We start from the raw sequence: 26,158 nt of genomic DNA on the forward strand, positions 1-26,158 counted from the left end.
CTTATGCAGTTAGCCGTACAGTGTGCCTCTTACTTGTGAGTAGGTCCCATTGTACTCGGGAGATCTTACTCCCCAGTAAAAGTGGACAGGCTCCGGTAGCAAGTCCACGGCCTTCTCCATTGCACTTTTATCTGTTTTTAAATATTAGAAACATTTTGGGTTCCTTCTTGATATATTCTGCTGATTTTCATAGCAGATGGCCACGCTGAAATTTGAAGAATATATCAAGAAAGGAACCCCAAAATGTTTTCAATACTTACAAGCCTTTTTAAATTTATTTTCTGGGCATGACCAACATAACATGTGGAAAGACTTTCTTTTGCATTCTCGGTCGGGAAGTGTCGCCGGTTCAAACCTTCTCTCTGCCACAGACTCATCAGGTGTCCTTTGGCAAGTTGCTCTGCCTCAACGGCCCATTCGCACAACGGGGAGAATACAGCCACACTACCTCGTAGGGTTGTTGTAAGGAGTATTGAAACGATGTCAGAAAGATTTCAGGTGCCATAACCCTGTCAAATATATTCATTATCACATTGCCAAACTGCATTGTTTATCCATGAAAACGCATGATCGTGTTTTTCTTTTTAAAGGGGCGTGGGTGGGAGGCGAGTGGGCCAGGGTTTGGATAATGGTGCGCAAGATTTAGCCACGGTTGGGGAAGGGGCTGCTCTCCTTCCGGCTACTGGAGTCGGAGGGGGGCGGGTGAGGGAAAAGACCAGTTCAGCATATTAGAGTTGCAGTTCCCTGCGCACTTACTTACGAGAAAACCCCACTATTTACGAAGAGATTTACTTCTATGACCGGACGGCTGCAGTCCAAAAGGCATCTACTTGAAGGTAAGTCCCGCTGAAATGATCTGAACACGTTTCCAAGGAAAGGCGGCCAGGATCGCACTGCAGGCAGCGCAAGACCCCGAAGCGCCCCCCCCCCCGCCTGCGAGAGTTAAACACGTCTGAAACGGCCGGATCCGAGCCAATCCGCGTTGAGAGCAAAGCCCTTGGAATTCAGCCCGTCTTATTTCCCAGAAAACACGCAGAGGATCGGGCTGCCCGTTTCCCTGTTTCTGAAAGCCCCAAATTTCCCTGGGCGCAGCAGGAACGCAGCTGGCTTTCACGTGGGCTGGTCTTTGGGGGGCTCTAGCTAAACCAGGGGTTCTTCCAGCTGGGAAACAAATTTCAAGCCCAACTCTAAATTCAATTTTTTTTTCCCCGAGAGAATTTTATGGGGGAGATGATTCTTGTCTTATTTGCCGAGCTCTCCCTCGATCTGGACATCCTGACCAGATACAGACAGACTGGAATAGTTGAAACGAGTAATGCAAACTTCGGGATTACACAGATCTCTTCTTCGGCCGAAAAGAAGTCAAAAGATCTTGCTTTAGTTAATTTCTTTGAGATGAATAGGCTAAGCCCTTGATTTCTGAAAGGACCCACCCTTACTTAGAACCTTTTGAAAGATATTCATGAAGAAGGTAGCCAACGTTTTTTTCTTTCTCTCTCTTTGACAAGCAGAATGGTTTAGGTGGGTAGCTGCGCTGGAAGGGAGCTCCGACTCTCGAAAGCTCACCCCCTGAAAATCTTCTTGCTGTCTAAGGTGCCACTGGACTCAAAGCCTGCTCTTTGACAGGCAGAAGTCTTGCAGGTAAAATAGTACCAACTTTTGTTTCATTCTCCTTTGTTTTATTATGAAACGAGGGAACCAGCTACCTGGATAGGGAATCATCCATCTATCCAGCCCAGATGATTCTTCAGGATCTGAAAGGAGAAGAAGAATCGGAGCCAGCAAAGAGGGAAAAAATGTCAGAGGAATGTCTTGCTAAGGGAGGGGGGAGGGGGAGAGAGAAGCCGAGTGGCGGAGCAGGTTTCTGCGCAGGCGCCTGGCTCTTCCTCGCCGTGCGCCCAGGTGGAGCGCCTTGGCCGGGGTGCCAGTCGGGGAGGTGACTGCCAAGGGGTCCCAGCCCCCAGCCCCTCGAATGGCTCTGCTGGGGAGGAACGATTGGCAAGTAAGTTTCCTTTTGCCAGGGTTTTGGACTTGGGGGAGCTGGCAGTGGTTTGGAACTGGGAGGATCGGGGCCCCGCGAGGAGCTCGGGTGCCGGAGCTGGCTTAAGGCTCCCTGCGTAGAGTTGCTCCGTTCAGTGGGCTGCGACTGAAGAAACTTTGTCCCCCAGTGCAATCCTAAACAGAGTCACTTCACGCGAAACCTATTGAAATGAAGGGCTTTAGGCCGGAGTAACTCTGCCTAGGTGCACTGTCAGCAGAAATTGCTCCATTGCGTGAATGGCGTTGGGAAGCGCGGCTCCGAGGGCGTCGCGATCTTATTGCTAAAGAGAAAGACTTCGGTGGGGGTTCTCGCGTTCTCTCCAGATACCTGGGAGCGGGACTCGAGGTTTTCTCGTAGTATTTACGGCCCCAGCCTACTTCCGATTCTTTGCGAGGAACCGACCGCCAAGTAGGACTGTACCACTCCGATGCCCCCTTGCTTTGGAGAAAAGGTCTCCGGTGCAGCCCGATCCAGGTTACATTTACTCAGAAACGATCCCCACGGAGTGCAAGGGGGCTCGCTGCCAAGTAAACAGGCGCCTCCAGTACACATGCATGCTAAACTTCACGTGCTTGCATAGGGGGCGCTAAACCCCGCGGTCCCCAACCGGATTAAGCCGGACTCGTTGAAGCCAACGTGGGTCCCGCGATCCCCTTCTTCTTAGGTGAAGGGAAACTCGCGCTTTAAAACTACTGCGCCGACTAAGGGGGGGGGGACGCATCTGGAAGCCCAGAATTGCCTGGAGCCGGGGACCTACACGCGAGTATGCGGCGTGGTGACAGCTCAGATCGGCTTGCAGCCAAAGAAAGGTTTAAGGTGAAAGATGCCACCTCAATTCGAGCGCTTAGCGCAAACATTGCTTGTTGATATTGATGGACACTTAAAAAGAGAGAGTCTCTGTCTCTCTTTCTCGCTCTGCGTCCGTCCCCCTCTCTGGCACTTGACGTCCACTTTCTGAAAGTATTTGATCTTCTCCAAGACGGAGTTCCTTGCATCTAAGCCAATTCCGAGCTCTTGCCAAGAAACGTTCCTTCTCCATCTCGGAACTGGGGGCGGGGGGTCGGCCTAAAATTCTCAATTGCTCCCCCCCCCCCCCACTTGCGGGAAACTTTTGCCTGGCACCGAGAACTGCGGTGGGAGCAGCTCCGTTTCCCAAGGTTGCAATAAACAAGCACACATCCTTGGAAGAAACTCCACTGAACCCCTACTCGGCTGTTTCCGCAAAGGGAAGGAGGCCTTTTGTGGCCCTGTAAAGACATTTCGCGCGCCTTTGAGATGCGAGGCTGCCGGTACAGGCACCGGCCCAGGTACACCTACGAACCAATTCAGTGGTATTGCTGACATCGGATCTATTAGGAAGGTGGCCTTTAGAGTCGCACAGAGTTCCTCGTCGAGGACATGCTCCAGGAGGAGAGACCCCCTAAACCCTGTTTGCTGACATGATATCGAGGCCTCTTCCTGGAGGACGCAGAAGAGGAGATGGTAATAAACCATCTTCTAATTTTATTTAGCTACCTACTGGCAGAACTGGAAACCGACCAATTTCTTCTTAGCCATAGCAGTGTAGCTATTTTAAACTGTCCCCCCCCCCCAACCCGGCATCTCTTCAAATTCCACCCACCCGGGAAATGTCAAATGCCCGCTTTAAAAGGAATTAAAGCCCCACAGAATTCCTTCTTCTCCTCTCCAAAACCTCCCATTCTTCAGTGCAATTCCTGGGCTGCTATGCTAGGCACACTTGGGAGCAAGCCCCATTGAAACGGTGGTATTTGCTTTAGAGTAAATATGCTGCATTGATTTCCAAGGAAGCCATTTAAGAATGAGAGGAAGATGATCCCCCAGGCCTGTGTTCGAGACCCAAATTAGATTTTAATTCCGAGGGGGGAAACCCCTGCTTCCGTTTCTTGCCAAAGCTCTGGTTGATTATAAACTAGTGGGCCGAAGTGTTAAGTGTGCAGGCCAAAGACTGCGGGAGAGGAGGGAGGGTGTGTAAGTCTTTGCAAATTGAGTGGTTTTTACAGGCCATTTTAGTAGGGAAGGTTGAAGAAAGTCAGTCTAGTGTAGCGCGCAACGCCTGTTTAATTCCGAAACATTCGCCTGTTTTAGGGAACAGTCCCGAAGGGATGTTGTGTGTTAAATCTGTTGCCGCAAAACAAAACCAAGAGGAGTCCTGTGCTGCCTTAGAGACGAATCGAGATTGAATTCCACCGCAAACGTCAGAGCTGAAGGAAGGCTTGATTTGATTTATTTATAGTCCGCCTTTCTCGCTGAGACTTAAGGCAGGTTAAGCAGCGCGAATCAGTGCAGTCAATTTCAAAGCCGTTTCAATGAACAATGTACTGGGGTAACAGGCGGCTTCAAAATAACTAGTCACTTTCCTTAGTCTTCAAAAGGACACGAAACTTCTGCTTCTTTCTGGGAGGAGAACAGTTAACGGTGGTGTGAGAACCTTCTAGCTTTGGGTTTCTGGGCCGCTGGCGGTGGTCGAGATCGGAGCAACTAGTTAGAGAAAAGAATGATTTCAGGTGGCCTCCAAAGCATAAATCCTTCGGAGGAGGAGCGAGGTGGGGCGATGCTGCAACCCCCCTGGCTGCTGTACTGGGAACGGAGTAGCTGGCTGGAGAATTCCCCCCCTCCCCATTGATGGTGGCGGTCTTGCATTCAAAGAGGGGCTTTTGGGCTACACTTGAAATGTCAGATTGCATCGGACTGGAGCTGCAGGCAGACTTTCAAGGCTGTCAAAAGATCTTTGCCTCAGACTCTCGCTCCGATTTCGAGAGAGGAACTGATTCCCGCGGAGTTTGCTCGCGAGTAGGCCTGTAACGCCGATTTGAAAGTGCCATTGAAATCAGTGGGGAATTCTTCTCGAGTCAGAGATGCTTTGGGTAGAAACCGGTCCATGTTTCTTGAACAAGAGCAGATAGGAATCTGTTTGTTGTCGTCGTCGTTGTTAATAATCTTGATAGTTCTCCATTGCATTTAACACCATGGAGCCAACTCCTTCCCAGTTGGAAGTTATGGTAATAGGAGTTTTTTTTAAAACGTAGCACGAGTTTTTCGTTCGACATAGAAGTGAGGCAAAGTTACTTGGGATATTTTTAGGAGTAGGGGTCAGCTCGTGCGTGATGATTTTGCATTCTGAATGTGCATCTCTGGTGGTGCAAAATTTGGCTGTTTTAGGGAGAGTCTGGTCTACAGAGTTCCAACTGTCTGCCTTTAAAAAATATCTGCAGGGTGTCATGGCTGATGTTTTACCTGGCAATTCAATAAAATAAATAAATAGATAGATCAGAAGTGCATGTTATATTTCGAAGGGAGAAAATCATATTCCTTATTTAGTTCAATTTTCTTTTTAAGATATTGCAGTTATGCCCCCCCCCGCCCTCTCTCGAATTTGGATCGTCTGCCAGGATCCTTCAACCTGATCCAAAGCAGGTCGCTTTTAGCCAGTCTTGGTGTGTCACTCTCTTCAGGGAGCTTCAAGGTTACCTGTGGTCTTTTCTTATTCCCATGCCTAGCCTTAACGACGCCAAATGCGAGAGAGAGGGAGAGGGGTGGAGGAAGGCTTCGCCTTTTTTGTGGTAAAGGCGGATTCTTCTGCCCCTGCTGGGCCTCATTCGCTGCTATGATTCAGCACCTGCGAGCCAGATTGACAGATAACACAAGCCAGGAGGAGAAGGCCCTATGGTTAGCTAAAGGGGGGGGGGGGCGGGGGCGGGGAAAGTGTCCTACCTGGTCAGTTACATTGTGCCGCGAAGCTTCTCCGGGGCAATTTCAAAGCGGGAAGGGCAGCAACGTTGAGGGTCATAAAGCAAACCCCCCACCCCCGAGCTCTCTCTGGTGGACCAAAACTGTGCATTCTACAGGATGTTAAGCTTCCCAGGTTTGTGTGTTAAAACTCTGGTAACAAATTGGCCAGTGATTCTACAATAGAGTTGGTTAGTCTTAAAGGTGCTACTGGACTCTTTTTGAAATTGGCCAGTGTTATTCTAGAGAGCCCACGTGGCAGTTTCGGGGTGGGGTGGGCTGAGTAAAGTCTCCTCGGGGCTGTGTCACCCTAAACAAATGCTTCCTTGTCATGGAAATCAGCGATGGTTCCAATAATTCTGCAATGGGTCAGTAATGACTCAGTGCTTGCACAGGGGGGACTACCTTTACCTAGCCCTTTAAATGCCTCCTTTTCCTTCCCGTGTCAACCAGAGATAGGGGCGTACAACGTAAGCCCCCCGGGCCAGAATCTTAAAGGCGACAGCGCGGGTAGAAGGAATGTCAGTTTCACGCGAGTGGCCGGCTGTCTAAAAACAGTCAGGTTTGACCCCTCGATCCAGGCGAAGCGAAGCGCCCCTTTCCTCCTCGATTTCAACTGCTAGCTTACAGCACGTCCTCAAAGGCCTTCCTTTGAAACCGCCAGCATTTGCAAGGGCTTGACTCGGTCCGGATCGTGTCCTGGAAAGTTTACAAAATTCAAAAACAAGAGAGTATGCTGAGAAGCAAAAATATACTGAGAAGCAAAAGCAAACCTTTCTCCTCCTAAGCAAGTCTTGTAGATTTCAGTAGGACTCGGTTAGCATCTTGTGAAGTCTTTCGCAGCAGTAGTAAGCAGTAGCAGTAATAAAAACAGGAATCTCGGGGCACTGAAAAGCCCTTCTGGAATTATTAATTTCTTCGGAAGGAAGTTTGCAGTACAATCCTAAACAGAGTTATTCCAGTCTAAACCCATTGATGTCAGACTGCAACAACTCTTCTTAAGATTGCACTGTTGGGTCGGAGCCTCGAATTCTTCTCGGGTACAGCGGGTCGCAGTAAGCACGGCCTTCTGGTTGCAATTGTCAAAAGAAACTTGCAAGTGTTTGGACGCCGGGCCGACACAAGAGTCATAAAAAGTGGTGCTCGGGTCTTTCTAAACCAGTCGTCTTGGAGCAACAGCCAGACCTCCCCACGTGTTTATTTGGAAATAAGCCCCACTGAATCCAGCCGGGCTTGCTCCCGAGTAAGTGTGCCGCGTTCAGCCCAGGGCCGCTTCTAAACCGTGATTGAAACTGATGAAGCGCTTTTGCGCTCTTTGCCCAAGAAAAGTCCATTCTCCTTTTAGCTAACGAGTGGAACAGCGGTTATAGGGAGAGAGATAAAAAGATTATTATAACAACGGAGGCTGTGATCCAAAAGATTATTTTAACCTGGCGTGTTTTTCTTTGGGGTGTGGGGGGGGGGAGATATCTGGCCTATGATGTTCTCCTTTGTTATCGTCCCTTTCCCAGGAAGCCCTTGCTACTGTAAGGAAAGGGTGTGTGCCCGCGCTGCTTTGTTTACCTACAAACCCCATCTTTTAATATTTATTATCATGCTAAATGAATTTCACCACCTGATCAACCTACGCCAGAGAGCAAAACGGTTGCCGTAAGGAGGACTCTTTGCTGGTTCTTCCTGCGAGGAGGGGAAAAAAAGGTGGTTAGAAGAACTCTTCGGGAGTTCAATCCGGTTGAAAACCCAGCGGGTTTCCAAAGGGCCTGTGGCTCACCTTTCACAGCCCCCCAGGCTAATGGGGCTCGCCGCCAGCGCAAAGGACCGCAGCAGCCACTGGGGTTCCTGTCTTAATCAAGCAGCTAGTCCGCTTTGATGTCCATAGGCTATCAGTTCCGTCGGTAAGCAGATTGGAAAGCAGATCCCAGGCACGTTTTCCCTGGCAGTAAGCCCCAGTGCAACTTTCCAATGGCGAGTGGATAGCAGGAGTGGAGTCCAGGGGCACCTTAGAGACCCGCAACATTTTCCGGGTATGAACTTTTGAGAGTCAAAGCCCCTTGCAGGAGAAAAGAGCAAGAATCCAGTAGCACCTATTAGACGAACAACATCTGTGGTGGGATATGAGTTTTCCTGAGTCACAGTTCACTTCTTCAGATACCTGAAGAAGTATCAAATTTCCATAAGTTTCGCTCGTCTTACCGGTGCTACTGGACTCTTGCTCTTTTCTGCTGCGGCAGACAGGCTAACACGGCTACCCATCTTGATCCAGAGCCCCCTTGTATCCGAAGAGGAGAGCTTTGGAAAGCTCATGCCCTGAACATCTGGTGGGTCTCCCAGGTGCCAACTGGGCTCCAATCCTGCTCGTCTCTTCTAAGCGCAGCAGAGGCAAAGCAAAAACGCCCGAAGGAGGGGGCCAGAGTAATCCCCCTTCGCGTTTGTTGCAGGAACCCAAGAGCCCCTTGAAGACGAATCGCATCTATCCCAGCATTAAAGCTTCCCGAGTCGGAGCTCATTTCCTCCATCAGCATCTGATGAAGCGAATTCTCGCCGGAAACTCTGAGCGCAGTTCGGGCTGGTCTTTCAGAGCCCCTGGACTCCTGGTTGGATTTCGCTGCCAGGGCCTAACGCGGCTTCGCATCCTGAACCGGGGAACCCCTGCGCCTCTAAACCCGTCGGCCTGGCTCTCTACCAGGGCTTGTTCACCTGCTTGTTCCTCCGGCATTAAATTGCGAGGCTTTCGCCCAGCCTGTTGCTGGAAACCGGTCAAGCCATAAAAAAAAATAATCAAGGAATCCGCAGCTGTTTTCTTAAGTAGAGTCTGGAACGATTCCCACTTTAAAAGTCCCCTTAGGACACAGTCCCTGATTTTTTGGGGGGTGGGGTGGGGGGACCCTTACTCTAGCGGAACTCTCGATTATGCGTTACTCTCTTTCAAGCGAATTCCCCAGGGTTTAAGCTGAAGCCCACCGTCTGGATGGGGATCGAGCCTGCCTAGCATTACCAACGCTGGGTTGGGAAATTCCTGGAGATTCGGGAGGAAAGCGGAATCTCAGCCGGTGCATAGTCCTTTCCTCCAGGAAAACTGACCTCTGCAGTCTGTAGACCTGGAGAAAAGTTAAGTCCGTCTGTAGCAGTAGAAAAAAGCAAGAGTCCAGTAGCACCTAGAAGACTAATCAAATTTGTGGTACCCTATGGGCTTTCCTGAGTCACAGCTCACTTCTTCAGATATAGCTGTTCTCTCCATGGCTCTGCTATGAACTATGCACCACCACATATAGAGCTCCAGATACAGCCATTCTAGTTTTATCTGAAGAAGTGAGCTGTGACTCAGGAAAGCTCATATCCTACCACAAATTTTGTTAATCTTATAGATGCTACCGGAGCAAAGATGTAATTCCGGGAGATCTCCAGCCCCCGCCTGGAGATTGGCAAGCCTAGCTTTACCCATCCCCTCCCGGTCAACGAAGTGTTAACCCCCCTAGCCCCCTTTCCCAGCCCGCCCCCCCCCCGCATCCCCTTGCGCGCTCGGGGGAGCCGTGCGTGTGCGCCTTGGGCCCGGCTGGCGCGTTCCCAGGCGTGCGTCTCGTGTGTGCGCCTTGGAGACGCGCCAGGGCCGGAGCGCCAAGCGAGGAGGGGCGGGGCTTCTGGGCCAGGCCGGGCCTCGCCGATTGGCTGCCGCGGCGCCGCCTGTTGGGGGGGCCGAGCCGGGCCCGGGGGGCGGAGCTATGCTAATGAGCGTGCCATTAAGGGCGGCCGGGCCAGGGGGACTGGCAGTGACCCTCTCCCGGGAAGAGCCCCAAGTCGCCTCCGCCCGTGCGCCTCTATGCCCGGCCGGCCAAGCAGCCCTTGAGAGGGGGAGAGGCGCTCTTCCCCGCCGCTGCGCTTGGATTTACCGCTCGGGAGGCCGGGACACCCCCTTTCACCCTCCCCCGGGGTTTATATATATATTTTTAAATTTGAGTCTACACACTTTTTTTGGGATACTGGACGCCATGTTGTGGAAACTAGCAGACAATGTCAAGTACGAAGATGACTGCGAGGTGAGCTTGCAGAGCTGGGGCCAGGGGCGGCCGTGGCAGGGGTGGGTCCCTCCGCTGCTGGGATTCGAACCCCCAATGTAGAAGGCGAGAGAAAGAAGCGGCTGCTTTATGCCTCTTCAGGCTCCAAGCAGGGGAAAACTCGGGGTTCTACAGAGTTCCTTTCACGGAAACCTCCCCGCTCGCGCTTACCTGCCGATTCCTTCGTTTCCGTGCAAACCGAACCAAACCCGGGCGCTAGTCTCGCTGAGGTTCGGCCCAATCGAACCGAGAGCCCGTTGAGCGAAACTGGCGTTTGGCGTGGTGTTTTCTGAGCGGGGGCAGGGGCGGCTGCGATCCAGAGAACACTTTCTCCGGAGTAAGCCTCACTGAATATAATGGGGTTTATTTCTGAGTAGACCTGTTTAGGCTTGCTCCTAGAGTTACCTAGTCTCGGTAGCGTAGATGAAGAGTAAGGTTAAATTTCTGCTTTTATCTAAGGCTAGCGGATGCCCCGAAGTTTTCTTCTGTGGAGTGAATGGGTCTTGTTTCGAATTCGATTTTCTCTTTTTTAAAAAATCGCAGCCTAGTGAATTGAGCGTTGCTACACCGAAGCGGGTTTATTCGGAAGGGAGTTTCGCCAGATCCGATGGGGCTTCTTCGTTCTTAACTTAACCGAAGATTGCAGTCTTAAAGATGCAGTCTGGCGAATGGTCGAGTTGAAAGCGTGCACGCCGAATGGCCCCTGGCGTCCAAATTCACGCGAGTTTCTGCCTCGATTTATTTTTATTTTTACCTGCGCGTAAACACGAGCGTGTGCCTCCTTGACTGCGGATGGGTGCCTTCCATCTCCTTGCTGGAGCTGGTTCCCCGGCGTAGCTGCACTCAGTGGCGCGCTTGCCTCTGAGTAACCCCATATAGAAGCAGGCTGCGGGCGCTCGGCGACGGGAGGAAGGGGCCGCTTTAAAAACGGGGAGAAAAGGCTTTCTCCGAAGTCGTTTTACAGACGCCCGCGACGTTGTTCCCCAGCTAACGAGATTGGGAAGGGTTAATTGTGCCTTCCTGTAGTGAAACATCCTTAGCCACCGAGGGCGCCACCCCTCCCGGCCTGTTCTTTTGTACCCTTCGCGATAAATACATAATTTCAAAGGTCCCAAGCGTTTCCGGGGAGGGGGGTGGACTCCTTTGCCCCATGTTAAGTGGAACTGCCAGATTTGGATCCAGTGTCACCTTAGAAACCGACAAGATTTTTCAGGGCAGAAGTTTTCGAGAGCCCAAGCTCCCTTCTTCAGATATAGGGTATATGTCTGTCTGTATCATTGATTCTCGGAAGCTCATACCCTGAAAATCTCATTGGTCTCTAAGGCGCCACTGGACTTCATTTTACTGCAGACTAACAAGGCTACTTCCTACCTGAAACTGTCTTCACGGAAGACAGTTTAGAGTCCTGCACACCTTGCAGGAAGAATCCAAACGCCTTCTGTGGGACTTGAACTCTCAATTAAACGAGCCGCGATAAGATCGGGCTAGAATAGACATTTGCATCTTGCAAAGAATAGCCCGGAGTCTCTCCAGTCCGGCACTCGCGTTTCTTCTCTCCTCTTCCGATTGCCGCGGCCTTGTCTTTTAGAGGGCACGGAAACTTTTCTGTATAGAGGAGCTTCCGAGGAGGAGCCGCTCTTGTGTGTGTTGACTCGGAAGTAGGGCTTCCGGGGGGCTTACTCCCCGGCAAGGGTGCAGAGAAGTGCAGCCTGCCTCTGCAGCAATGGAAACCGGTGGCTCTAGATTCGAGTCACTGCGCTCTGCGAGCTTACTTAGAAGTAAACTCAGCAGACGGAAGGCCGTAATCTGTTCCGGCGAAATCAATGAAGCCTCTTGCGCCACGCTAAAGAATCGCACGTTGCTGTCTGTTCTTTAGAGTCCCTCTTTTGTAGCACTTACTCTTCGGGGTTTAAGCATACAGTGCGGTCCTAAAGGCGTTTTCTTGGAAGCAAGCACCATTGAATAACGTGGGGCTGACTTCGAAGGAGATCTGCTTAGGGGTGCCCCTTTAATCCTTTGAAGGGGCTATTTTTACGAGAGAATAGGACCCCCCTCCCAAAAAATTCTTTTTGACTCTCCGAGATCAGAGAAGCGGTCGAGTTGAATTGACAAGGAGAGGAAATGATTAATCCCCTCCGGTCTTTTTTGCTTGCGGTTTCTTTCCCCGAGGGGGGGAAAAAATCAATGCAAACCTTCGCACGCTTGTTCGCCCGGCCTGCCTGAGCGTCCCGGCTCGAGTCCGCCCACGGGGAGGGAAGAAAGGCGCGCCCGAGCGCTCGCTTGCCTGCCGGACGGGTTCTGCAGGCGAAGAAGGGAGGATCGCGCTCCTGCCATGCGGGGAGGAAACGAGGTAAGCAGGAGAGGCCCCGGGAATGGCAGGCAGTTCGGGCACCCAGGTCCGCTTGGAGAGCCGGGAGGCAGCTTGGCGAGTCCTCTCCCCGGGGAAAGTTGCGGACCGAGCAGCCGAACCTCCCTGACAGATTGTATCCTGACCCTTTAAGAGAGTCCCGGGAAGGCCGCTGTTCAACAGGCGCAGCTTTCCACGTGGTTCGCTTGTTGGTTTTGTTGCCAGCGCGGCTTGCTCTCAGGAAAGGCTGCGTAGGATTGCAGCCTTGGAAACGTGCTGAGTAATGCACTTTCAGTCCGCTTTCTGTGCGCTTTAGCGATCGGTTGCGGGTGGATTTTCCCATTTCACCCAGTAAAAATCCAGTTGCAAAGTGCATCGAAAATGTATTATTCAGCATGTGTGAAAGCATCCGCTTTAGCAGAGGGTACCCGGCGTGGTGAAGTATATCCGCTTTCATGAAAGCCCGTCGTTGAGATCCGGTTTCGAGACTGAAGTTGGCTTAACAAGTAGGTCTCCCAGAACACCCACTTTTGCATGGTTCGCTTGAGGGACTCTGATCTGAAAGCAAAGAGAAATGTACTCCGGATTTTTTGCCCAGGGCAAGTATCTGGAAGAGGACCCAATCCTCTGCATGTTTGCAGTGCGGTTTACTCGCGTTTAAGTGTGCATAAGATTACAGCCTACAGACATTTTTGGGGCTTTACTTCCGAGTAGGCCTGTAGACTAGCGGCTGTCTAGCTTCCCGCTGCTAAGCGCGCAGCCCCGAGTCTTCCTGGCAAATACCTTTACGACCAGAGTATGATGCATATTGCAACGGGGAGTCTTGCTTCCGGCAGCCCATAGATTGATTATTTATTATTATTATTATTATTATTATTATTATTATTGAAAACTGCCTATAGCTATGGTCCAGGAGCCGCTTAATTGGATACAGGATCACCCGGGACTTATGTTGTGTGTAATGAATTCTTTAAGCCCCGCCGAAAGTTGCTTTTTTTAGGATTCCGAGGCTTACTCGGAAGTAGGTCATGCTGCGTCTAAGGGCTTACTCCAGATCAGCGTGCCTCGCACTGTTGAGGGAGATTGGAAGGGCTCCCGTGTCCGTTTTCCAACCCTCTTCCAATCTGAAATCGATTAAAAAGAATAAAATGAGTCGCGGGTCCTGTAAACTCAACGGAGAGCTGTGTTTACTCGCGAGTAGGTCCCATTGTGTCTAATGGGGTTTGTTCCTAGGTAAACGCGGACGGCATTTCCTAAAACTCCAGGATAGGAAACCGCAGGCCGGCTAGCAGGATTCGTTTCTGAATCGCAGGCGCAAAACCCGGGTCCCCTCTGCTTGGCGGTGGGGCTTCAGCCGCGCTCCTTAATCCCGGCCAGAATGCAGCTCGCTACACATTGACCTAGGGTGTAAATCCCAGCGCCGTCGGTGGCGCTTACACCAAAGTAAGCGAGCCTAGATGGAAGCCGAACCGACTTTCAGCCCCAGAATCTGTTTTGAATGGTAGGGCTAGATGACAAGGGGTAAGAGTGCCTCTGAGAGTGTGCAGAGGGCCCCTCTCTCCGCAGCCTTCTGTAGAGAATATTCAAATCGGAGAGGAAAAAAAATGAGGCTTTACAGGAGCTCGGCGCTTACACGGTAAAATCCCTCCCGTTGATTTCAACTAGTTTAGACAGGAGTCCGTCGACCTAGGCTAGGATGGCCCTGTTGGCTACATGAAATCCTCATCGTAGGGAGTCTTGCGGGCTGCAATTCCAAACCAGTTTACTTGAAACTCCTGAGGAGTAAAACGGGCAGGGGATCGGGACCCCCGAAAGTCCTGCTCCCTCCTGCGTTTGATGCCTTTGAAAGCTGCAGCCCCCCGCCCGTCCATTGGTCACGGCTCAGCGTCTCCGGCCCCAGCGAGATGAAACTGCCGCTGGGCTCGGGGCTCTGCTGGGGTCCCCGGGGCAAGCCCCCTTCCCCGCTGATTAACCTGCCCTGTTCTCTTAACCAGCGTGGAGGCAGAAGCCGCCTAAACCCTCAGGATCAATCAAGAACCCAGACCTATGAAAGGCCTCCCTTTCTCCTAAAGATCGTTTCCAAATGATTTCCCTGCCAACAGGCAAATTTGCTTGTGCTTTCACGATTTTCCTTTTTTTAAAAAAAACTTTCCCTCCCAAATGTCCTCCCCTAATATTTTTGTAGGGTATTTTCATAGCTCTCCCCCAGCCCGTTTTTTAACAGGCACCCTGGGCCCTGAGGTTATATTAAATTTGCAGTGCCCACAGGGAGGAGAAGGTGGGTTCTTTTTAAATAAAGTACGTCATTGGGACAAGAACTGTTAAAACTTTTGATGCATTTTTAAAATATCATATTAAATATCACGTCAATTTGCTGGTGGTAATAAAAAAGCTCCCTTCTTAAATTCAAAAAATATTCAGCTCCTGTACTGTTAGCCACAGCTTATAACTCATTTCTTGTAAGAGGCGGAAAGCTATAATAATACCCCCCCCCCCCCCCCGCCTCCAGTATTGTAAAAAGAAGGAAACTGACTTGGTCTGTTTTTCTATTCTTTCTCTCTTAAATTGGACAACAAGGAAAGTAAAATTAAAACTCATGTATGCTTGATTTATCCCTCTCTTAAAAGGTGGAGAAAAAAACTCTACTTATTTTCATATGGCAAACCACGTCTTTCTTTTCTTTTCCGAAGACTGGATAAACTGACTTTTTAAGACATAAAAAGTCCTCAAATGGTGTTAGGAAGTCAAATCTGTTTAAATCAGCAAGACTTTCTTCTAAAACTTACTTGGGTCTGGTTGATTTAAAATCAGACTCAATACCTAGAGCGAGAATTCTTGAAGTTGGTAGGGCTTACTTATGAGTAAATATCCACGGTTGGACAGGACAGCATATTAAGTACTTCAGGGTGAGTGTCTTTTGCCATAATTTCAACTCTTCAGTCAGCCCATAGCATTATTCATCAGAGATGATCGCTGATTGAATTTGTAGTAAATTGGCTTAAGGGTGGGATGGTGGCACTGAAATTGGGGGCTATGGCTTTGATCTAATTGCCCAGGTGTGCAGTACTGAGTATTTGTGTGTGTGTTAATGAACTGGTTCCCTTCACTGAAAATGTGAGCCTTTATATTCATTCAAACTTAATTTCCAAATCATGGTGTATTCAAATATGAAACTGGGAATTTCCCAATGTATTCTCTCCCCACGCACTCAGCACCATTAGGCGGCCATAATTAAATGACTAACTCCAGGGCGATTCTATTGCTTTCAAAGGGAGGGGGCTGGGAAAGACTGGGCTCAAAAGTTCTACAGGATGCGTTTCCAGACTCCGAATGGCTCCTCCGCTCTTTTGACGCCAGTGGAGCAGCTTCAGTTGAGATGTTTTGAGGATTACAGCCAAAATCTTGGGTGAATCTGCCTGAAGTCAACCAGGCTCAACCACAATGCAAGCTACGCCCCACTCGGAAAAGGGCTCTGTGGCAATCTGGTTAATTACAATGGGAATGACTTCCAGGCTATATCTTGAGATCAGGGAGCCTTGGGGAGTCTTAGGATATAGAGAGTTCAGTGTGACTTTCGTACCTTATGTAAACTCCCCCTATCATATTTCTTGGTGAACTGATTTGGAAAAAGAGGGCGATCTGGTGGGGTTAAAAGTTTGACCTGAGGTGGCTGGGATCAGGAGCCGGGAGATCCCTCCCCTCTCCAGGTATTCTCCCTTCAGGAAGAATGTATTCCGTGTCACTTCCCCTCCTGCCTAAACACTGCCCCCCTCTAGAGTAATCCTTGCACTGATCTAGCATCTTTCTCTCTCCTCAGGACCGCCATGACGGGAGCAGCAATGGGAATCCGAGATTACCCCACCTCTCCGCTGTCAGTCAGCATTTGTATAGCCCGGCTCCCCCCCTTTCTCACTCCGGGGCCTCAGATTTCCAACCCCCCTACTTCCCTCCCCCCTACCAGCCTCTGCCTTACTCTCAGTCTGGTGACCCTTATGCACACCTTGGAGACCCCTTCTCTATCAACTCACTCCACCAGCCGCCTCCGCCTCCACCTAGCCAGCAACAGACCAGCTGGCCCAACCGTCAGACCAGCCAAGACCCTTCGAGCTTGTCCCACCATGCCCGGCCGGGGTTGGTCCCCCATCTCCCAGCTCTGGAAAGCGGCTCTGCTGGGGCGAGGAGGGAAACGTACAGGCGTTCTGAGCTGCTCTTGTCTCATGGCCACGGTCTTGATGCTTCCAGCCTGGCGGAAAACCTCGGGCTGCATGACATGACGCACCAGATGGAAGAGGTCCAGGTAAAGATTCTGAGAGCAAAGCTTTTGGGATTCCTGGCAATAAAGCAATGCTTGTTTCTTAAGGCATCACAGTCTTTGTCTAAGGGCAAGCAGTTCCACCATGGCTCTGTGAAGGCAGACTACATGATGTTCTAAACTGAGGACTAGTGTATTAATATATATGTATATATATATGGGCTCTATTCAAAATAAAGAGGCATGGGGCACCACACAATATCATGGCCTTGTGTACCATTGAACAATCCCAAGTATAGTTCAGTAACCAGATCAACCCAGAGAGGCAGGTTGGTATTATTCCCATCTTGTGAATGAAGACAGAAACAGACAGAACAGTGTCATGCCCGCCACACAGGTTCATTGGCAGAGGTGAGACATGAGCTGGTCCTCCAGTCCTACTATCCTTCGATGAGAGCATTTCTGCTTCATGGCACCCCCTAAAGCATGTTTATCATCCACTGGGTCAGAGACTAAAATAACACCAGAGAAACCTGCTGCACCCTTCATAGGTTTGAATCACTCGACTGCTTTAAAAAAATCTATGGAATATCACTGCTCTGTGGATGCTATAGAAAGCCATGCAGTGAAGGTTTCGTGCAGCAGCTCTGAACCAGATTTTCTTCCCATGTAAACAAGATCCTTCCATAAATAAAAACGGTTTCCTGGAGCAGATCCTTGCAACTGAAGGTTAGGGTCATTGGACTTACAAACCTTAACAATATTCCTGGTTTCTAAAAACGCAGTCTAGCAATGTGGTCAAATTATCAGGATACTGGAACCATTGAGCATACTGCTGCCTTAAATGCTTTGGGTTCAGTTTAGCAAGAGCTAGTCCTCTGATTGTATAGTGCATTTAAATACGGCACATCTAAGCACATACTAGGAAGTAAACCCCTGTTATCCCTATAGTCCTTAATGCTGAGTAAATATGCATAGTCTGGAAGCATGCTTACCTAGAAGCAAGTTCTACTGATTCCAAATCGGCATACTCTTGAGTAAGCATGTCTAGGAGTGGAGCGTTATAACTGGGCTTTCAATCTCCATTAATTTCAAAATTTTAGGTTTGGCCAGTTTTTGCCAGATTGTAGGTTTCCCCACTGAAATATTAAGGCTTCCTTGGAGCTGAAGGGGTAAAATGGCAGAAAACATTTCCCTTGGGTTTGCGAAGGGGGATGGGTGGGTCCTAAACCGTATTTCAGTATTTATGTTCTAAAAATTTCACATTCTCTTTCCAGAATGTGGAAGATCAACATTTATTAATGCATGACCAGACAGTCATTAGAAAAGGTCAGTAAGTCCGCATTCTGTCCTTGTTTCTCTTCTTTTTTTTTAAAGATGGCATTTCAACGAGTAAAGGATGGCTTAATAGATTGTTTTGGTATTACATTACCCATCGTGTGGATTTCTTTTTCCTGATGGAAAAATTAAGAGTCTTTCTTTCAAGCGGTTTGCTTGAGTCGGTGTGATATCGGAGGCTGTCATTCTACAACCCCTTGACTTCAAAGCAGGCAGGCCAGAGTGTGTATTTGTTCACATAGGCTCTTAAAAGTTTTGTTTTATGCAGCAAAAGCAATTTGGGTCCCATAAAACAGGTTTAAAATGGGTTATTAAATTTTCTAGTGCTTCCCAGGAGCAATTAATAATTGTGCTTGCTGTGCCCAGGCAAAATGTTCTTCAATCTAGCGTGATATATAACCCTACAACTGTTTTTGATGATCACACACTGAGCCTATGCTTGCTGAGTTCACTTATTAACCTATGCTAGTTTCACTTTGGATACGTTGGTCTTGGGAGAGGTTCTGTTAAGAATCTGCCGATGAATGTAGAAAGCAACAGTCTGGCACTACCGAAGGTGCTTTTTCATCTTTGACTTATTGCCAATATGGTTCTTATTGAGCAGCTAATGCCTTATATGACTGGGGAAGGCAATGGCAAACCACCCCGTAACAAAAGTCTGTCAAGAAAATGGCAGTGATGCAACGTCCCCCCCATGGGTCAGTAATGACTCGCTTGCACAGGGGACTGACTACCTTTACCTAATGCCATATAGAGAACTTGCAAAAGTGCAAGTGTTTTTTTTGTGTGTGCGTGTTTTAAAATACGAGCATTTTTGATAAAAAGGGAGGCGGGAAGCAAAATCTTTTTATACATCTAGCCATAACGATGCTTCCAAAAACTAAATAATCAACAGAGACAAAAACTCATTCACACCTTTTTAGCTGATAATTTCTAATGCCAGCTTGCCTTGTTAGCTTCAACCAATATGAGCAGGCAAACCAGGGAATATTACTACTGAACGTAAAGATCTGATCCTGGTTTTGGACCCAAAGTTTATTTAATTGGTTCTTCCAGTGTTGGAAAGAGTATAATGTTGTGCTCCTTTACAAAGTGTATTCTTTCCCAGATTCTATAGATTTGGGATGGAAAGGGGGACATAACATCAGATTTCTGAAATGGGAATGGGTTAACCTAGCAGCCTCTTGCCTGTCTAAATGGATGCTCAAAGGATTTGGTTAGGATTTATCTATACTGAAAAGTTTTCTTTGGTGGTATTTATAAGACTGAGACAAGGGGGGGGGGGGAAATGGAGAAAATTGGTTCTAGTGCTGCAACCTCTCTCCTTTCCCTTTTTAAAAATCAAAGGGGAGTTTTGTCTGAAAGCTTCAGGGTGAGTTGGTGGGGGGACTATATGAGAAAAAGCAGAAATGTTTTGCTGTGAACTCCGCTGATTGCAGAATTAGCTCAGGGCAGAACTTATTTCTGCTGTCAGTTTTACCCACTTGCGTATCTTCCCTCTCGATAAAACAAACGTCTGGCTTTCTCTGGCTTAGCCCTTTCCTGTGCTGACTGTTTGCAGCAGTTATCCAGTGGAAGTGAATTTCTATTGCTATCCCCTTACTGGAACTTAAGGTACCAGAAGCGTTTCCACAAATTAAAACTTTGATTTTTTTTTGTAGCAATGATAAAACAGAGCATTTATGTCCGTTGTTCTTTTGTTGAGGGGTATTTACTTAATTGGGCAATCCTAAGAACGTTTTCCTGGGAGTAAGTCCCACTGAATAATCCTGAGTAGCATTCTGAGTAGACGTGCTTAGGATGCCACTGTTGGAAACCCAACATTATTAACAGCTTGAATCTGACCTAGTCGAGCATTTTATGACCGCAGTCCTACAAACTGTTACCTAGGACTAAGCCCCCTTGAGTATAGAACTGAGTGAGCAGGTGTTTAATTAACTCTCAAGAACTACTTCAAATTTTCTATGGAAGAAAGCTGCCCTTCATCGTAAAAGTGCATGAAAACTCTTGAGTTTGTGCTAAAAAGCCCTACTTGCTGTTAATGATAACATCTATTTTGGGTAGCTCTTAATGGGTTCATAAAACTCAGTAGATTTCTTATGTTTATGACTTGTTTTGTTAAATAAAAAAGAACTGGATTTCCCTAAGCAAGGAGACCAAAAAAACCCCCTTCTCCTTCTGTCTGTCTTGGATTTTTAGGTCCCATTTCATTAACAAAAAACAATGCGTTAGGTCTCCCTTGCCAGAAGGATGGACTCATTGGAGTGGTGATCAATCCCAACGAAGTCTTCTGTTCTGTTCCTGGACGGCTTTCTCTCTTGAGCTCAACGTCGAAATACAAAGTGACAGTAGCTGAAGTTCAAAGGCGGCTCTCCCCTCCGGAATGTCTGAATGCTTCCTTGCTGGGGGGTGTTCTCAGAAGGTAGGGACCCCTACCATCTCTCTCTCCCCTCCCCCTCTAGAATTGCCAATTCCGGTCCAGTAATGTGATGCTGAACTATATGTGAACATTGGATCTTCAAACAATGTTATGGCTCTCTAGGGGGTGTGGGGGAGAGGGACACTGCGTTGTAATAGAGTTTATTTCCAAGTTCTCTCTCTTTGGCACCCCTTGCACTTCCAGAAATGGTGCTATAACAGTTCTGGAACAAATTCTCATTTTGTTTTTTAAAAGTTTTTTTTTAAAAAAATTTATTCTCAGTTGACAGAAAGAGCTTCCTGTATTATAAGCCTATTATTTTTCTGTAAGGGGTCAATCTCTTGTGCTTACCTTCCATTTCTTTCTTTTTTTATGGGGCGGCAGGGGTACTATTTCAGTTTGCTAATTACCCAGGATGGGGTAAAAATGACATGGGCCTTTCATAACATCTTGAGGTACAGAAATCAGAGGGTGAAGTTGCTGTCATGATGGAAACTGTGTGTGTCTGTGTTACGTGTTGTCAAGTTGCCTCTGACCTATGGCGACCCTATCTGAATGAAAGACCTCCAGAACATCCTATCATTAACAGGCTTGCTCAGATCTTGCAAACTGGAGGCCATGGCTTCTTTGATTGAGTCCAGACGTCTCATTTTAAGTCTTCCTCTTTTCCTACTGCCTTCCACTTTTCCTAGCATTATTGTCTTTTCCAGTGAGTCTTCTTTTCTCATGATGTGACCAAAGTACGATAGCCTCAGTTTTGTCATTTTAGCTAGAAACAATACTACTTGGTGATGTCTACATGTTCAGCTGTTGCTAAAGGTACTCCTAACAGGGCTGGTTGTAAAGCTGGTAGTCCAGTTTATGTAGAGAAAGGCAAGGTGTCTTGCTAGGGTCTTTAGTTGGATTGGCTCCAACAAGCTTTTCCACTGGTGAAAAAAGGAGGGCCAACTAAAAAGCTATGTGGGGGAGCTTGGGACCTGCATGGACAGAAGCCAGGCGGGATGGGGGCTTAGTAAGGACTAAATGAGATTGAATGGAAAGCTGACTGTCTCCAACTGATTAAGAGCAGTGTATTTTAAGATCATTTTGATGATGGCTGGTTAGATCACACTGACCAGGGATGTAGATATTTTTGAGGAATAATTGGTAACTAGAAGTTTGAACCAATTGGAGGGGGCAGTGCAGCTTAGCTTCCCAAAGAGCACTTTGGATTTCAATGAATTGTGGTTTCATGTCAAGGAATCAGGATTGCAGCTTCGGCTAACATCCACTTGTGTGCGTACCCCCCACAAGACAATAAAAAGGCCATTTGATGCTTTTGAAAGGTTTCATTTTCATTATGTCTGTCCCTGCAATTTGGCATGGTTTGGGGTTCTGTAAAGGCAAAAGCGTCTTCTCCCGCTCACTCTTTTTGATCTTGCTTTCTGATGTTTATGTGATGGAGCATTAAAAAGTAGGTCAAATCTTGTTTTGTTCCCTCCCCCACCTCCCCCCCCCAACCGTATTGAATGTCAGCGACTTGTATTTTCTAAATTGCTTCGAAATGTGACCTTAAAAATACTGCTAAATAAAAGCATGGTCCATCTTTCTCTCCTCCTCTCCCCCCTAACCTGCACCCATTATAGAGCTAAATCTAAAAACGGGGGCCGATCGTTAAGGGAGAAGCTGGACAAAATTGGTTTGAATCTTCCAGCTGGCAGAAGGAAAGCAGCGAATGTGACGTTACTGACATCATTGGTGGAAGGTCAGTTCTTAAAAATGTTTTTGCTCCAAAAGCTTCTCTGGGTAATAGACAAAGGGGGTATCTTGAATGCTGAATCAAGACGGTCTCTTTAAATCAGGGTGTTTAATCCACAAGTGCTAAAATCAGTGCGAGGCGGCTGCCCATTAAAGCCATATGAATGTGGTTTGTGTCTTCATGTGCATGTGTGCATTCACATGTTTATGGTGGAGGCTGCTATGTATAAGGTCTAAACTTGAGGCAGAAAACCCGGCTGCCATATCTCTAAAATAGAGTTAATTTTAATTTAGCACCTCCTCATAACAGATGTATTTATTGGCATTTATGCCCCCTTTCTCTCTACAAAAGGGACCCAAAGCGGCATGCAGTGTTCTCCCTTCCTCCATTTTATTTTCACAATAACTCTGTGAAGTAGGTTGGGTTGAGAGCCAAGCTACAAGTGACGCCTTACGCAGGTTGGACACGCGTCAGCTTCCCTCAAGTTTTGATGGGAAATGTAGGCGTCCTGGTTTTACAGTTTGGCTCTCCATTACAGCTGCAAGACCAGGATGCCTACATTTCCCATCAAAACTTGAGGGAAGCTGACGCGTGTCCAACCTGTGTCAGGCGTCACTTGTAGCTTGGCTCTGAACTCAATGAGTTTCCATGGCAGAGTGGAGACTCGATTTGGGTCTCCGAGAGTGTCTCCAAAATCCTAGTCCAACACTCGAACCACTATACAATGCACACAGTTGTTCTCTATCCAAGCAAAGACCAGCTGCTCATTAAAATCTGGGATCCAGTTTTTATTCCTGGAAACCTACAGCAGTCTTTATCTCTCATAATTTTGGGAGGCGAGACACCCTCCTGTCCTCTTTTTCTGGATTAAAACTGGAGGCACACTTCATTCATGGGCAGCAGGTTTCCTTTTAGGCCTGAGAACAGAAGGAATATGAGCTGCGGGGTATCCCTTCTTCCAGCATAGAAGGGACCCTTTCTGTAACTTCAGCATCTCCTCATGGCTAAGCTGCCTCCAATCTTGCAGGGAGCTTTTAGTATTTAGTATTTTGCCAAGGCATGTAGCTTTGGAGTTGCTGCTCAGCTGTGTAAGTTCTGTGGTCTGTGTAAAGCTTCAGTGATGCATACCTGAACTTAAATCAATAGGCAGATCATGGCATTTCTTTGTAAAGAGGAATATGGGTTTAAAATGACTGCTGTCACATTGGGCAGTGATAGACGAGGAGCAGTTCAAAGCAGGAGTCCTTCTTCTGATATTCTGCTTAGGAAATGGCCTGAAACTTATAGTACTTATAGTCAGGGCTTTTTTTCTGGGAAAAGAGGTACTCAGGACCGCAAAATGAAGTCACTTTGGGTCGGCTGGAACAACAGGGGAATTTTTTAAAGTTTAAATTGCCCTTGGTGAAAATGGTCACATGGCCGGTGGCCCTGCCCCCTGATCTCCAGACTGAGGGGGGTTTAGATTGCCCTCCACGCAGCGCGCGGAGGGCAATCTAAACCCCCCTCAGTCTGGAGATCAGGGGGCGGGGCCACTGGCCATGTGACCATTTTCAAGAGGTGCAAGAACTCTGTTCCACCACATTCCTGCTGAAAAAAAGCCCTGCTTATAGTGCAGTCCTTAGCTGGGTCACACCCTTCTAAATCCATTCAGGTCAATGGGTTTATGAGGATGTAATTCTGCTTAGGACTGTACTGGAGCCGATGACTATCCCTTTCTCAGGGCCAAGCTACACATGACGAATGACACTTGAACAGCAAGTGTATTTCTCCCTGTTCACTTGCCCTCCACTAAATCCACTTGCCGTTCAAGTGTCATTCATCATGTGTAGCTTGGCCCTCAGTTGGAATTCCCAGAATCATCCTAATTTAAAAAACAAACAAAGAGGGGCTTACAGTTCCTGATTCCCAGGTAGGAAAGTGGAGCAGATGTCACTTGCAGCCTAATCTGTGGATCCCATGACTTTTGGGTTCTTTGCAGTTTTAGCTGTTACCTTCTCGGCAAAAAGGAGATTGCTTTGTAGGGAAGCCTCAAACTTTACTCTTTAAGATATTTGCCTAAAAAGATAAAAAAATATGAGTCTGCTTATAGACACAAAGAACTGGGTTGGCTGTGAACACAGTGTAACTGTGTGTTACTCTGTGATGTGTATAAGAATGGATGGTGTGCAACGATGCAGAGTGTCTGCCAATACTCCCCTTGCAAGCTGTCGCAGGCAGTAAAAATAAGTGACCACCCTGCAACCTAGAAGCAGCCTGAGAACAATCCTAGAATGACAGTGCAATCCTATGCAGAGTTACTCCAGTCTAAGCTCACTGGCTTCAAAGGACTTAGGCTGGCGTAACTCTGCATAGGATTGCACTGTGGATATTGCTCTTTAAAAATGCAGCAGTTTTAATCTTCCAGTAAAAACCACCAGCAGCCAGTGGGATAGATCCAGTCACCCTCCAAGTAGCCTTCCTCCAACTTAAATGACTTTTCCTCCAGAGCCACTGCAAGTCTCCCTAGGTTGGAGGAAGGCTTCCAAAACTGAGCTGAAAGGAGACGTGGGGTGTAAATATTTTAATACATACATGATGTTCAGCGTTCAGTGGAGTGGTAGCAGTGGGCTAGGATCCACCCCAGGCCGCAGGGAAGGGCTTCCTGACATAATATTGTTTTTACTTGGTAATGGGGGAGGGGATAGGCAAGCACTAGCAGAGGTTTGTTAAATGAGAAAAAATGCTTTCTCGTTTTTTTCACCGAAAGAGGTCTTCTTTTCTAAACAGGTTGCTTGTTTGTAGCAGCCCAGTTAAAGCTCCTTAGCAGGGTTTTACATGTGTGCGGCTATGTCTTGAGCTTCTTTAAGTGCAAGAAATTGAAATCAATGGGATCCTGCACATCGGCATCTGGTTGCACAGGCTCTTGCAAGGCAGATGAATTGTATGAAGTGCCTTTACTTGAAAAAAAAATGTTTGAGGAAAGAAGCAAATGAAAGATCCCTCCATAATGGTTTGTCTGCACGTGCAAGACATACCACTTGATGCTGCAATGGGCAGGCCTGTGTGAGCCAACCTTCATTTCCTGGGAAATGAGTTTTGGAATTTGGGATCTCGGGCAGTTGTAGTCCCCCGAGCGAAGATCTGATTGCATTTGCCAGTTTCGCTGAACTTGGTGTTTTGGGGTTGGAATCCCGAGGCATTCACACTCAAGAGTTGCTTTGCTAGTGGCTTGGATGGGAGCATCAGAGTCCTGTGCAGCCTTCGTTTGATTCAAGCTGCCTCAAAACTGTGGGAGGGCGATGCAGCGCACTGCTAGCAATCCGTGCTGTTTCCATGGCTGCCTGCCTGTCTTCTGATTGTCAGAATCTGTGTTCAGTCAAGCTTCTGACTGCAATGGCTTGCACATCACATCCTGCAAAAACAGGCAAAGAGCATATGCCAGTTACAGGATGAGAAGCTTGGCTTTGGTTATTGATGAGGGGCTTGTTTTGCCTGAACATCAAGCACAGGGGATTATTTGCAGACATGACGAATGCAGAGGGCTTTCTTGCTGAACCCTAGGCTTGTCAGCCTCCAAGTAGGGCCTAGAGAGCTCCAAGAATTTCAGCTGCTCTTCAGACTATGGAGATCGGGTCCCCTGGAGGAAGTAGCTGCTTTGGAGGGTAGGCTGCATGTCATTATATCCTGCCCTCCCCAGGCTCCGCTCCCAAATCTCTAGGAACTTCCCAGCCCAGAGCTGGCAGTCCTACTGAAACTTGTTCTTGGGTTTGATCAGTCATGAAAGCTGCCCGTCAATTATGTTCCACTGGTCAGAGTCTGAGGCTGAGAAGAAATATCCAGGTTTCGGGGTCCTATTTTAAACCTTTTTATAAAATAATGTTCTCTCTTGGAGAACTTCTGTCTGTAATGTCACCCTTGGCAAGGTGGTCATATTCACCATGCCATTTCCTCACCGTTCAGGAGTGGCCTGCATTCACTCAGTTTAGACCACTGACTCTTTTCACTGGATCTCATTTATTTTTAAAATCTGGGGTCTGAATATGCATGGAACACACTAGTTGATTGCAGCGCAGGCCTTAGTGGGAGTGCCTAGATAAGCGAGAGATCTGCCGATTGAGGATATGACCAAGTTGCATGACCAAGCAGGATGCGGGCTATGACAGCTGGTAAATTGATTTGTCTTTAAGGCATTGTCAGTTTCCTCTGTGTGCGGTCTCTCTCTGATTGAAATTGGACGGCATGGAA

At 48.0% G+C, this 26,158-nt stretch overlaps 1 protein-coding gene across 3 annotated transcripts in view; it reads left to right on the forward strand.

Annotated features, from left to right (window-relative positions):
* The first annotated feature begins 1,903 nt into the window (after positions 1-1,903).
* Positions 1,904-26,158, forward strand: part of TFAP2C (transcription factor AP-2 gamma) — a 32,398-nt gene continuing 8,143 nt past the window's right edge. The window contains exons 1-5 of one of the 3 annotated variants that reach the window (XM_054980154.1): positions 1,904-2,002; positions 16,005-16,484; positions 17,717-17,768; positions 19,977-20,199; positions 21,822-21,940. In XM_054980154.1, the coding sequence (XP_054836129.1) occupies positions 1,973-2,002; positions 16,005-16,484; positions 17,717-17,768; positions 19,977-20,199; positions 21,822-21,940 (904 nt within the window). In that variant the 5' untranslated portion in view covers positions 1,904-1,972. Of the gene's footprint in view, positions 2,003-9,575; positions 9,823-12,131; positions 12,191-16,004; positions 16,485-17,716; positions 17,769-19,976; positions 20,200-21,821; positions 21,941-26,158 lie in introns of those variants that run through there. The other 2 variants (XM_054980153.1, XM_054980155.1) reach the window with 2 other exon arrangements.

The sequence above is a fragment of the Eublepharis macularius genome, chromosome 5 (genome assembly GCF_028583425.1).
Source record: "Eublepharis macularius isolate TG4126 chromosome 5, MPM_Emac_v1.0, whole genome shotgun sequence".
In the NCBI taxonomy this organism is placed as follows: Eukaryota; Metazoa; Chordata; class Lepidosauria; order Squamata; family Eublepharidae; genus Eublepharis; species Eublepharis macularius.